This window comes from Lontra canadensis, unplaced genomic scaffold (genome assembly GCF_010015895.1).
Source record: "Lontra canadensis isolate GAN:19392208 unplaced genomic scaffold, GSC_riverotter_1.0 scaffold1, whole genome shotgun sequence".
Classification (NCBI taxonomy): Eukaryota; Metazoa; Chordata; class Mammalia; order Carnivora; family Mustelidae; genus Lontra; species Lontra canadensis.
In genome coordinates this window covers 11,372,792-11,386,152 of record NW_022630995.1, presented here as the reverse complement: position 1 = coordinate 11,386,152, position 13,361 = coordinate 11,372,792, and the positions used below count along the sequence as shown (strand labels likewise).

Here is a 13,361-nt window from a genome sequence, read left to right as displayed (position 1 = left end):
TAAAATCTCAGAAAGCAAAATGTACTTCAAAGTACTATTTGGTCACACAGAGAGACCTTTAAAGATTAAGTGTGTGACATATTGCCATTTGCACAACATGGATAGACCTAGAGGGTATTATGCTAAGTGAAATATATCAGACTAAGAAAGCCAAACTCTATATGATTTCAATCATATGTGGAATCTAAAAAACAAAACAAATGAATAAACAAAAACAATCAGAGCTATAAATACAGAGAACAAAGTGATGGTTGCCAGAGGGAAGGGGTGCGGGGAGTGGACAAAATGGGTGAAAGCGAGTGGGATAAACAGGCTTCTAGCTATGGAATGAGTAAGTCACAGGAATGAAATGCACAGCCTAATGAATGGTCTTATAGTAGCATTGTATGGTGACAGATGGTAGCTACACTTGTGAGCCCAGCATAACATATAGAGAAGTTGAATCACTATGTTGTACAATTGAAACTAATATAACATTGTACATCAACCATACTTAAATTAAAAAAAAAAAAAAGATTAGGTGTATGCCTCACAGATCTTTCTAATCAAGCCATAAAGCCTCTAGAAAGCTTAAGGGTATTGTTCTTCAGCAGTCTTAACAGGAAATCAAACTAGGGTCAGCTTATCTTAAAGGGATTTGTGGAAAATGCTGTTATATAAAAGTGAATTGACAAAATATTGATGAGAGACGCCAGGTTTTTAAGAAAAGTTTTGTAGCAAAACACTGCTAGCTTGGACTGAAGTACAGAACAATAGTTCAACTGAAAATGGACAATGCAGGAGCGACTACCTTAACTAACCATTACTATCTGCAGTTCAATTTTAAGTTCATAGTCCCAGGGAGGCAGGTGGACAAAAAAGCCAGGTCATAAATGCCTGAGATGGGATAGAGAGATATGCCTAAATAAGTATGAAATTTTAGGTGACTTAACCATCCTTCCTCTATACATTTACAAAGTAGCACCTCTACATAACATCACTCCTTACACAAATTATTCTTTATGAAATGTGCCTGGGCCTATTTTTAGAAAACATCAAGACCAAATGCCTAATTTGTTTGTGATGTCAATTAGATGTGTCTTCTAATTCAAATTCATCCAGATATCAAGTTCCTCCTATTTTAAAATCTGCCATGTTCTTTTGTCTGTCTGAGCTGTGGATTGGCTGATTATTGGATACTTGAAGGATTTCCTGTCTGGGTTCTCCAAACAAGTGTTAAGAGCAAGGGCTGGTTCCCCTCAGCAACAAAGGACCCATGGTCACTTTGGTAAACTGCTTTATTTATTCAAGTAAAAGGAGGAAAATCATCATTCTGTGTGACATGGAATGGCACGCATATCAGGATGACCTGGAAACTGCAGGGCCCGTCCAGGACTTCATGACTGTGCCCAATCTCCTCTCACTACTTCCTGCTCCACTCTCCACCTCTGCCTCTCTGCCCCAGGAGGCTCACCTCTGTGAAGTGACTCACCGAGCTCCTGAGCTGCATACTTCTTGCTAGATTCGGCTGACTAGCGAGTACTAGCATGGAACGAAAGGAGAAAGACATTCTCCGATTATCTCACGAGTCTCAAGATGAAATAAGAATGGAAGAAGAGATGAATATTTAGGTATGAAGGGCATGATAAGAAAAGAGTGTGGATTGGAAAAACATTAATATAGAGCCAAGGGCAGCTACACAATTCTTCCGTCAAGGGAAATATGATATTGTAACTGTAATTACAAATTACAATATTAACACAAAAAATGAACTCTAAATTTCTCTTAAAAGAAAATAGTATAAAGCCATTATACATTACAAGGTCATAGGGATTTGGGGCAAGATAATGGATTTGTTTTTTTTACCACAAGTGAATTTTACTTTACTATAAGTAAATCTTCTTCAACACTGTTGAATTAAGAGCCCAAATAGTTCCAAAACGCTAACTGAAATATGGTGTTTCAAATATGGTTTTTCAACAGAAAAAGTACCATATCAAGTCTTAAAATATTAAATTCTGACTTATTTATCCCTTCAACAAACATTTATTTCCTTAAATTATAAACTATGGCGCGAAATCATGTTTGAGCAATTCTTGAAAAGGTCATAGTTTTGAGGTTGTTCACGGTAATAATGCTGAGTTGAATGATGATGACTGTGAGCAAAGAAAGATGAGCATTATCAGATAATTACAAACACAAAACATAAACATTTCACACTGAAATTAACTGAAATAAAAATTCTATTTTGTAGACTACGTATATGCACATATATATCAGAATAAAGATACCTCTACTTAATAGATTTTAGCTCCTCAAATGACACTATATCTGCAAATTTCACCTATTTCTCAATTGCTACCCACTATTTGTAATTAATCTATCGCTTCTATTTATCCAATTACTTTTATCCTTCCTTCAAAAACATGTATGTTTATTTTCCTTTCAAATTTTCTAAAAGGTTACATTGTCTTGATCTTTTTTAAACATTATATTTTAGATCAGATGGGCGAGTTGGTCTGAAACTCCCTTCTCTAATTACTGAATATGAACCACATGTAATTATTCTCCTACTTTTTCAAGACAACCTGATAGGAAAATGTCTAAGATCATGCTAATACCCAAGTACCTCATAAGAATATTTGCAGATACTTTATATTTATTTAATCTTGATTGGTGTTTAAATGTAAAACAATCTTTTTCTTCCATATCAATAACATGTTAATAACTGTGCAATTTATCTTATTCATGACTGGAAGAAGCTTGGTCTACTTTTCTAAAACTTCTTGAATATCTTTGAGTTCACCCTGAAGAAGGCACGAATAATTTTTACATAAACACAGAGTTTATGTTATTTGTTGCAATTTCCATATAAGAACTGTCCTTACAAAATTAAGTATAAACTCAAATTTAGGGAATAGGCAGACCAAAGTTCTTAGCTTCCAATGTCCTTTCTACCATATTCTAATATTCAATCAAAATAAAAACCATAAATTGGAACACCTATAATACTGACTTCATAAAGAAGAGTGTTATGTTTAATGTTCCAAAGTAATGACAAACATAAGAGAGAAGGAGGCCAACCTTATTATGAGTCAAATCAGTGTATCAGTATTAAGTATATATAATCTTATTAACTTTAAAGTGATTACCTCAATTCTCAGAAAAGACAATGTTGTGCATTGTTATTGCACAGCCCTTATTATGATATCAATTATCATGCAGGCGCCCAACTATTCAAGTGCAGCCAAACCCTGACTTCTGACCTTCCTAAGATTCTTGAAGAAAAGGTACTGAATGAAGAAAATTTGTCCAAAAGAAATGGCTAAGTGGAAGCGTGCCTTCTCTATTAACCAGATATCAATGGATCAAAGTCACTCTTTTCTGTTTGTGTTAACATTTCTTTCCAGTAAGTCCCTAGCCCCTCAGGGCAGAAACTAGGTCTCTCTTGTTCTATTGAATCCACAATGCCTTCTATAGATGGACGTCCAGTAAGTATCTGTTAAATGAACAAGTAATTAAAAATTGCCATTTCAAATCCAGTAATGCAGAGAGTAAAAGTTATATTAAATACATCTATAAATAATGAGTTATAAAAATTCTATATACAAATAAGTTAGATTACAATCGATATTGTCATAGAGTGCTATAGAACTTACAAAGTAAATGAATATTCTAATTTAATTGTAATAGCAACACATGCAGGTAAATAGAACAGGATTGATTCTCATCTTATAGATGTGAAAATGTCATTTGCAAATAAATTTACCAGAGTTCCACAGAAATAAAATGACAGAACTAGGAGTTAAACCTAAATCTCCAGATTCCAAGTTCGGTGCTCTCTTCACCATTCTAGGATTGTCTTTAAAACTTTTTTTTTGCATTTTTTTTCTCAAATACACTGGTGATTTCTCACAGCTACACTTCTTCAGAGCTAGTATATTTGCCATTTGTTCTGGCATGTGGTTTAATAGAAATGAATACATAAAAGTGGTAAATAAACCAGTATAAAATTAATAAATGCAAAAATGTATAATATAAAACTACATATAATTAATAAAAGCAAGTATGCCTAATGGAAATTATCTATATTTCCTCACTGCATGGAACCTGCAATTGAAAAAGTATTTAGAGGGACACCTGGGGTGTTCAGTAGGTTAAGCCTCTGCCTTCAGCTCAGGTCATGATCCCAGGGTCCTGGGATCAAGTCCTTCATCAGGCTCCTTACTTAATGGGGAGCCTGCTTCCCCCTCTGCCTGCCACTCGCTCTATTTGTGGTCTCTGGTGATCTCTCTCTCTCTCTCTGACAAATAAATTTTTTTTTTAAAAGAAAGCAGAGTAAACATAGTTCACAAATTTCTCTAACATGGGCACTCTGAGTTTACATGTTAAGTGAATGTGTTTTAACGCAGTGAAGGAAAGATTATATATATTCTCTTATTACATTCTTTCAGACATTCATCTCTTCAATTCTATTACACTTTGAAATATTGAAACAAACTGCAAAAATAAAGTCATTCTAATGCCAAAAATTGGGGAACATTTGACGATATATAAATTATTTTATAACTGCAAATAAGAAACTGAACCACAGTTTTCTTAAAATGAATGATATCCATATAAGCTATAGGGTTAATTTATGCATTTTGTTAACTCATCAGATTTTACCATCATCTCTTCAAAGTAAAAGAGAATTCTCAATGTTCCCAAGTCAGAAAATACAAAGGGCAAATGTTTGAAGATTAAATTATGAGAAATAATTCCTCATACACATTTTTTCCCTAGCTCCTACTCCGTACCATAACCAATAGGCAGAAAGTAGGAGGTGCAAAGGGAAGGTGTGGTTGCCTTATTAGATGGAAGAACCATTCAATTAGTTCTCTTTACACCTGCAGGTATCAAGTCTTAGAGGCACTGCTGAGTCAAGACGAAGCAAGTTCTCACCAAGATCCAAAGGAGATACCCCTCCCAAGGTAATTGTGTGGATAATAACACTGCTTCTAGGGCGCTTTTACTCCAAAATCTTTTCTCTGTGAACATCTGGTTTCTTAATCAAGAAGAGGCTAGCAGACACCAACGAATCAATTTCAGACAGGCTGGGTTAAAGGTATAATGGGACAACAAAATGGAGACGTCCATGAAAGAGTTTATATATGAATTTTGATCAATAAACTTAGAAGTCAGCATATAGATAGATGCTGTTTCCAAGTAGAGGCAGGAGATCACACAGAGACGTTGCTAAGGAGGGAGAGAAAAATAGGACTGATGCCTGAATCATAACGTGGGTAAGTAGGGAAAAAAAAAACCCACAAACCTTAAAAACAACACAAAACTTCAGAGAGGTAGGAAGAATAAGGTGGTTTCACAAAAGCCAAAAGAAGGGACGCCTGGGTGGCTCAGGTGGTTAAGCAGCTACCTTTAGCTCAGCTCACGATCCCAGGGTCCTGGGGATGGAGCCCCAAATCAAGCTCCTTGCTCAGGAGGAAGCCTGCTTCTCCCTCTGCCTACTGCTCCCCCTGTTTGTGCTTGCTCTGACAAATAAATAAATGAAATCTTTAAAAAAAACAAAAAAAGCCAAGAGAAGAGGGGTGGACCTTCAAACACTGGAGAGAATTTCATTCTGTCCGATAAGAATTAGACTGACAATAAACACATCACTGGCTAACTTGGACTGGAGTTGTTCCAGCAGGCAGGTGGAATAAAAAGCCTTTTACATTGAATTATATAACAGAATATGTAAGGACCTTTGAGAAAGAGAAGAGTATCTCTCTCTCTCTCTCTCTCTGTCTCTCTCTCTCTCTCTCTCACACACACACACACACACACACACACTAGGTGACACTAAGAGATGTGACTGAAGATCAATGAGAGGTGCAGCTGCAAAGGGCCTAGTGAGCCACTTGAAGAATGTTTTTTCGGGATAGGGGGAGGCTTTAGGATAAGAGCAATGGGAAACCAGGGAAAGGTTTTAATGAGGGAGTTAAAATAATCAGATTTATATTTTAGAAAAATCACAGCGACTATAGTTAATTAAAAATAAAGCTGTGCAAACTATGGAAAGAGCCCAGAATTCCATCGACAGATGAATGGATGAAGAAGATGTGATACACACACACACACACACACACACACAGAGGAATACTATGTAGCCATTAAAAAATGCAATCTTGCCATTTGCAACAGCATGGATGGAACTAGAGAGTATTATGCTAAGCGAAATAAGTCAAAGAAAGACAATTATCATATGATCTCACTGATATGAGGAATTCTAGAAACAAGACAGAGGATCATAGGGAAAGGGAGGGAAAAATGAAACAAGATGAAACTAGAGAGGGAGACAAACCCTGAGACTCTTAATCTCAGGAAACAAACTGAGGGCTGCTGGGGTGGAGGTGGGTGGGAGGGATGGGGTAGTTGGGGGATGGTATGTGCTATGGTCAGCACTGTGAATTGGGTAAGGCTGATGAATCATAGACCTGTACCCCTAAAACAGATAAAACATTACATGTTAATTAAAAAAAAAAAAAGGCTGTGAGTCAGTTAAGAGACTATTTGGTAATCATGAAAATGAAAACTTAATAAGTCAGGGACACTGAACTGAACTCCTCTATCTCTCCATATTCTATAACAGTGCCTACTACTTAATAGGTAATAATATTTGCTAAGCTAAGGCGTGGCTCAAGTGAGATATGATGCTAACTTAGCTAGGATGCTGTTGGTGAAGATGAAGAGAAACAAACGGATTCAAAACTCTGTCTAGAAAGTAAAATATAGAGAGGATTCAGCGATGGATGGACTCAGGAGAATGAGAGGAAGAACCAAGACTGACTTGGGATTCTAGCTGAACCTAACGCAGGTGAATGCTGTGCCATTCACTAAAATGGGGACACACGGAAGAGACGGTTTTGCGGAGGAAGACAATGACAGAAACTGATTCAGTTCAGACTCAGATTGAAACACCAAGTGGCTTCACAGTTCTCTGATGATGATTCTAAATGATGACCTGCTGGCACCTGCTCTGGCACCACCAGAGCGAGGGCCTCCCATCACATGATCACAATCCATGTGCTAACTAGATACCAGCTCATTTATACTGAGCTTCCCTAAGGTAATTCCTAAGGCAGGAATTATTTATTTATTTATTTTGCCTTTATTTTCCATTTTCCTTTCACAAAATTCTGCAATCAGAAGTCTTTTTTCCTGTGTACTCATCCTAATAATATGACATCATGGAAACATTGTACATTTTCCACCCATAAAACTGTCTTCTCTTAGGAAGAACAACATGGCATTCTTTTTTTTTTTTTTTAAGATTTTATGTATTTATTTGACAGACAGAGATCACAAGGAGGCAGAGAGGCAGGCAGAGAGAGAGGGGGAAGCAGGCTCCTGCTGAGCAGAGAGCCCGACGTGGGGCTCGAACCCAGGACCCTGGAATCATGACCTGAGCCGAAGGCAGAGGCTTTAACCCACTGAGCCACCCAGGTGCCCCAACAACGTGGGGTTCTTAAAAACTAGACTAACACAGGCCAGAAATAGGCTTGATATATTCAATAACTTAAATTGTGATGTGCACATCATCTAAAAATGAATTATCAATAGGCAAAGTATACATTAAGAGTTTATAAAACATTTTAAGGGAAAGGATTCTGTAGACTAAAAAAAAAAAAAAATGGGGGGGAGAACAAAAGTAAATAACATCCTAGAATCTCAGGATTCCATGGAAACTGTCCTAGCAATACAATGATACATAGTGTACCATGTCACCCATCATACACATAGGAGATGAGTTCCTAAACTTGGCCACTCAACTTAACAGCACATCATGTACCTTCCTAGGACTCTCTTTATGTCACGACTGCTATGATTTTCCTAAATGATGGGATTTGGGGGAAGAGAACAAGTAGGGTGTGTGTGTGTGTGTGTGTGTGTGTGTGTATGTGTGTAAATACACATGCAGTAGTGGATTAATGGATGGGTGAGGGATTTCTTATTATAACTCCTGATAGAAGATGACAGTCTCCTTTCAGGTGAGAATTTAAAGAAAAATAATCATCTTATTAGCATATCAAATGGAAAGACCTGATGTTTACTGGTTTCAAATAATGACCGTGTTTTCAAAACATACGCAGTTATCTGTTCATTTCACATCCACATTTTGAGCTTAATTTTAGAGAAAAAAAAAAAAACTTCCTTACTCTTAAACTTGCTACTAAAGTTTTCATTTTGTATCACTAGGCAGTTTGGTAAAATCTATTTTTTCATTGTTAAGCACATAACAAATCTTTTCTCTTGCGTCTTCACTTCTAGGGGTTAAAAGGACAGGATGAAGACTTCAATCCTGACGGGGCTCATCTTGGTCTTTGCCATTTGTTTCCCGGTAAGATTCTATACATTCGAATACATGAAGAACTACCTAAAATTGAGAGCTAACACAGAGGTGGAGTTCGGAGTGAGATTATGGCATTGTATTTTTAAAAACAGGACAGAGTCGCATAAGATGGGTAGAACAGGAACAACTGTCTTCTACTTCTAATACCATAAAAATCACCTGAAATTTGAGGAGAAGAAACAAAGCTAAGGGAGAGGTGAAAGGGAAATTAAGAGGGAGAGAAGAGGTAGAAAATGACTGCTAATTGAGGAGGATAAGGTAGGAGAAAATCTCCAAATAAATCTGGAGTACTGGCAGTAAACTTGTGAAGAAATGACCAAGATTTCCACTTCTCCCACTGGTCCCTGTTCTCTCACCACCTCCATTGTATGGAGATTCCCCTGTGAAGGCGAAAACTGAGGGTGAGTTTACCCATGTCTCAAGTTTGTTTTTCATTCAACCCCTGGGTCTATTATTATGTTCTCATGATCAAAACCTACAACATGTTCTTCCACACAAGACTTAAACACAATGAAAAAGAAGATAGTCTCTTCTATTGATATCTAAAATAGATAATTATTATACACATTTGACTCATCTGAAACATGACTTATGCAAATAGGTTTTTATGTACGTCTTTGAACGAGCTTTGGTCTTTTGAATTTTGTGGCCTTTTGCTTTACCCTTTTATCTCTCTTGCAAAGTTTTGTGTTTTTTTATTTGTTTAAAAAACAAAAACAAAAACAAACAAACCTTATTCAGGGTGCCTTAGTGGCTCAGTTGGTTAAGTGTCTGACCCTTGATCTCATCTCAAGTCTTGATCACAGAGTCTTGAGTTCAAGCCCCACATTGTATTCCATGCTTGTAGAGGAGCCTACTTTAAAAACAAAACAAAACTACCTTTTTCTGCTCCTCTGACTTAATTATATACCACTTACTAGTTCCTTACATCTCTTTAATCAGAGCATAGTATCAACTATTTTTAGAATTACAGATGGTCTTTAAGTGTTTGTTCCATGTTATTTTAACAACCATGCTTCATTCAAGGATCCTTTCCTTTTCTGCCATTATTATTATATCTTTGTCATATTATTCTCAGAGATTTAATACCTCAGATAAAGCTTTTACAAGCAAGAGAAACTCATTTTTGTTGCAGTTTTTAATATCCAACTTTCTGAATTCAACACCAAATACTTCTGTGTAATTCTTTTTTTTTTTAAGATTTTATTTATTTATTTGATAGACAGAGATTACAAAGTAGTCAGAGAGGCAGAGAGGCAGGCAGAGAGAGAGGAGGAAGCAGGCTCCCTGCTGAGCAGAGAGCCCCATGCGGGGCTCGATCCCAGGACCCTGGGATCATGACCTGAGCCGAAGGCAGAGGCTTTAACCCACTGAGCCACCCACGCGCCCCACTTCTGTGTAATTCTAAAGTAGCATTTAGCTACTGTACTTTCACTGAGATTCATGTAACATGGTTGCCTTATTATTTGATTCTTTTCTTAATTCCTAAAGGAGATGAGAATGATTCCATCCTGTAATTTTTAAGCGAAAAACAAGTTTTCATATATTTAACAGGGTATTTTATGAAACAAATGATTTCCCCAAAGTAGATTTCTGTATATTGTTGGATTTCCTTAGTAAATACTAAAAGCACTAAAAGTTAACACCAAGATATTTTCTCTAATTATCCACATATAGTGCCTTGTTCTTTTAAATTTATAATGCGGTTTATTCTAAATTTATATTGCACTTAAAACCAAAGCACGTTCTAAACTAAAAAGCAGAACAGCTTCTCTAATAATTGAATGAATACTTCATTTGGTAATATCTTCTATTCTCTCCTCCTACAGTTCAGCGAGAGTCAGCCATCACAGCGCCGGCCAAGAACAAAGACAATCAATAGTCGACCAGTACAAAGTTCGCCTGCCAGGACCTCACAAAATAGATCTCGACCCACGCAAGTCAGTAGGAAACCTCAACCCCGTTCTCATTCCTCTGCCTCACCTGCACTGCCACACAAAGCAGCCAGCCAATTATCTTTAAATTCTAGGACATCAAGCAAAAAGAAAAAACCTGTCCTGACATCAAAAAGGCAAAGTCTACAAGTCAGAGCTAAGAAAAGTTCATTGACCTCTGCCAAGAAAGGCCTGACCCCCCTTCCATCTGGTTTAACAAGAGGAAATACTCCACGGAGCACAAGTAAAACTCTAAAACAGCCAAAAAAAAATCAGAAGACAACCGCCAAGAAACAGTCAAAACGGACAGCAGCAGCACCAAAACCATCTCTATCTGTAAAGAAAAGTCAAAATGCATCTAAAAAAATCCTGTCCACCTCTGCCAAGAAGCAACTGAATTTCCCAAAAGTGGCTAAGGAGGCATCAAAACAAACTTCAACTTCAAAGAAAAGTTCACAGAAGTCCAAGAAAATCCAGGCTAGGCCTGCTAAGAAACAGTTAAAACAACGCACAACTAAATCAACTTCCAAAAAAAAAGTAACTAAGAAGAAATCTCAAAATACTTATAAACTAACCATGTCTGTATCCAAAACACAAACTAAGTCCACGACAATAAAAAGTTCCCCCAAAACTTCTTCAGCTCCAAAGAAAAGACCAGCTAAATCTCCTAAGACTCTGACATCACCTGCCAAGAAAAAACAGAATCGGGCAAAAGCAGTTAAAGCAGCCCCCAAAAAAAGTTCAGCCAAAAAGAAAAGTCTAAAGAAACAAAAAAATAAACAGTTAACGCCAGTCAAAAAAGGGCCAGCTACGGCAACAGCAACGAGAGCAGTATTAAAAGTCAAAAAGAAAAATCTAACCACACCTAAAAGGACAGCATCTACATCTGCCAAGAAAAAGCTCAATCAGCCAAAAAAAGTTGCAACAAAAAAGAAATTATCTAAAGCCAAAAATAAAGTGTCAAAGAAACCCAAAAATAAAGTGTCAAAGAAACCCAAAAACTTTACTTCACCTGCCAAGGTGAATCAACCTAAAGCACTGAAATCAGTACTAAAAACAAAACCAGCCTCCAAGAAAAGACCAAATAAAGTGAAAAGCTCCTCATCTAATAGTGCCAAGAGGCAGTCAAATCAAACAAAAGGCGGCAAATCTCCAGCTCTCAGAAAAACTCTGGCCAAAAAGAAGAGCCTAAAAAAATCTAAACCAGCCGCTGGAAAACTACTCAATGGGTCTAAATCTGCTCAAGCCGGACCAAAAAGATCTCCAGCCAAGAAGAAAATTCAGAAGAAATCTACACAGAAAAAGCCCACAGCAGGTAAAAGGACTGTGAAAGCAGTTCTTGCAAAGAGTAAATCTATAAAACCATCTAAAAAAAGGCAGCCCACCTCTCTAACAGCAAAGAAGAGGCTAAGTAAATCCAAGAAAAGACTGTCTAAACCTCCTAAGAAAGGTGTAAATCAACTTAAACCCCTCAAAGGAAAAAAAAGACCACCTTCTGTAGCAGACAAAACTGTAAAACAACCAAAAAAAAGGAAATCCATACCTGCCAAAAAAAACTTGAAATCATCTAAATGCAAAGGATCTAAGTCTGTTCAAAGTCCACAGAAAAAGTTCCCACATAACAAAGTCACAAAACCATTTCCATTACTGGTATCATCTAAATTCCATCCCTGTCTACAACCAAATCAACCACATAAGTGTCTACTAATGGCTCATCAAATCTATCCACTTCCACCAAAACCACGGCCAAGTGCCCAACATCCCCACGCAAACCAGCAGCAGCATCACCAACCTCATAGGTCTCATAAGCCACCCTGTCGTAAATCAAAACTTCCCACAAGGCCAACAGTAACAGAAGACATTACGACTGGTGGCCCGACCAATGCAATCACCACAACACCTGTAGCTATTACTAATTTAGCCACCATCACTAGCACTACAGCCAATAGCAAAATGTCTACTTCAGTTGCCCCAACTAGTACATCTGCCACTGCAACTAAGGGATCAGATGCAACCACCAGAACACCTGAAACTCTGGCTGCCACCACAGTCCAAGCGACATCAACCACTAACTCAGCAACAGATGCTGCCTCCACAACTGCCCCAGCACCTGATTTTACCACGGAGAGCTCAGAAGCTGAAGCAAACACAGCAGAAGACGCCACTCTCCCAGCTACAGATGGTTCCACTATTCAAGTTGCCACGACAACTTTAGCAAACACACCCCCTGCTACTGTAGCCACCACTGCTGCAGCCACAACCCCCACACATGTTGGCACCACAAGTGCAACACCCCCCATAACTCTAGGGATTGGTGCCACTAGCACTGGTGCCACCTCATCATCACCCAGTGCTACCACAACTCTTGCTTCTGCTACCACAGAAATACTCAGAACTTCTACCACTGCTTCTAGTTCTGTCACAACGACAGCTTCACCTGGTGCCACAACCACAGCTGCACCAAGTTCTGCAACCACAGTTGCACCAAGTTCTACAACCACCAGTGCACCTGGTACTGCCACCATAGCTGCCTCAAGTTCTGCCATCCCACCAGTGGCTGAGACTACCACTGAACCAGCCGATGACATAACCACTGAAGCTACTTCCCCAGTGAGTGAGGAAGTCAGTGAAACAGCTGATGACACAACCACTGCAGCTGCCACCACAACTTCACCTAACGGGGTAGCAACTGGGGCAACGGACTCCACAACCCCAGAAAAAAACTTCTCACTCACTGCTACTACAACTGCTGGATCCTCAAACCCAACATCTGGGGGAACAATCACCACCACAACTGCAGCAGCCTCTTCAACCCCAGGACTAGATGTGACCACCAATGGTCCAGTCACAACCTCAGCCACCAGTGTTACAACTGCTGCTGCCGGCACAGCCATAGCAGGTGCTACTACTTCAGCCCCTGTGACTTCAGCCTCCACTGCTGAACCAGCTGTGCTGACCAGTGTGGGTGAAACAACCACTCAGGTTTCTGGAGCTACAACCCCAGAGGATGAGGCTACCACTGAACCAACAGAAGACACAACCACTGAAGCTGCCAC

The 13,361-nt window shown here is 38.5% G+C and overlaps 1 protein-coding gene across 1 annotated transcript in view; it reads left to right on the top strand.

Annotated features, from left to right (window-relative positions):
- The first annotated feature begins 4,873 nt into the window (after positions 1-4,873).
- The window catches only part of LOC116859438 (mucin-5AC-like), a 10,570-nt gene continuing 2,082 nt past the window's right edge, over positions 4,874-13,361 (top strand). Inside the window, exons 1-3 of the mRNA XM_032844748.1 lie at positions 4,874-4,952; positions 8,290-8,359; positions 10,201-13,361. The exon at positions 10,201-13,361 is cut by the window's right edge and continues 814 nt beyond it. Coding sequence (XP_032700639.1) covers positions 8,306-8,359; positions 10,201-13,361 — 3,215 coding nt within the window. The 5' untranslated portion in view covers positions 4,874-4,952; positions 8,290-8,305. The remainder of the gene's footprint in view (positions 4,953-8,289; positions 8,360-10,200) is intronic.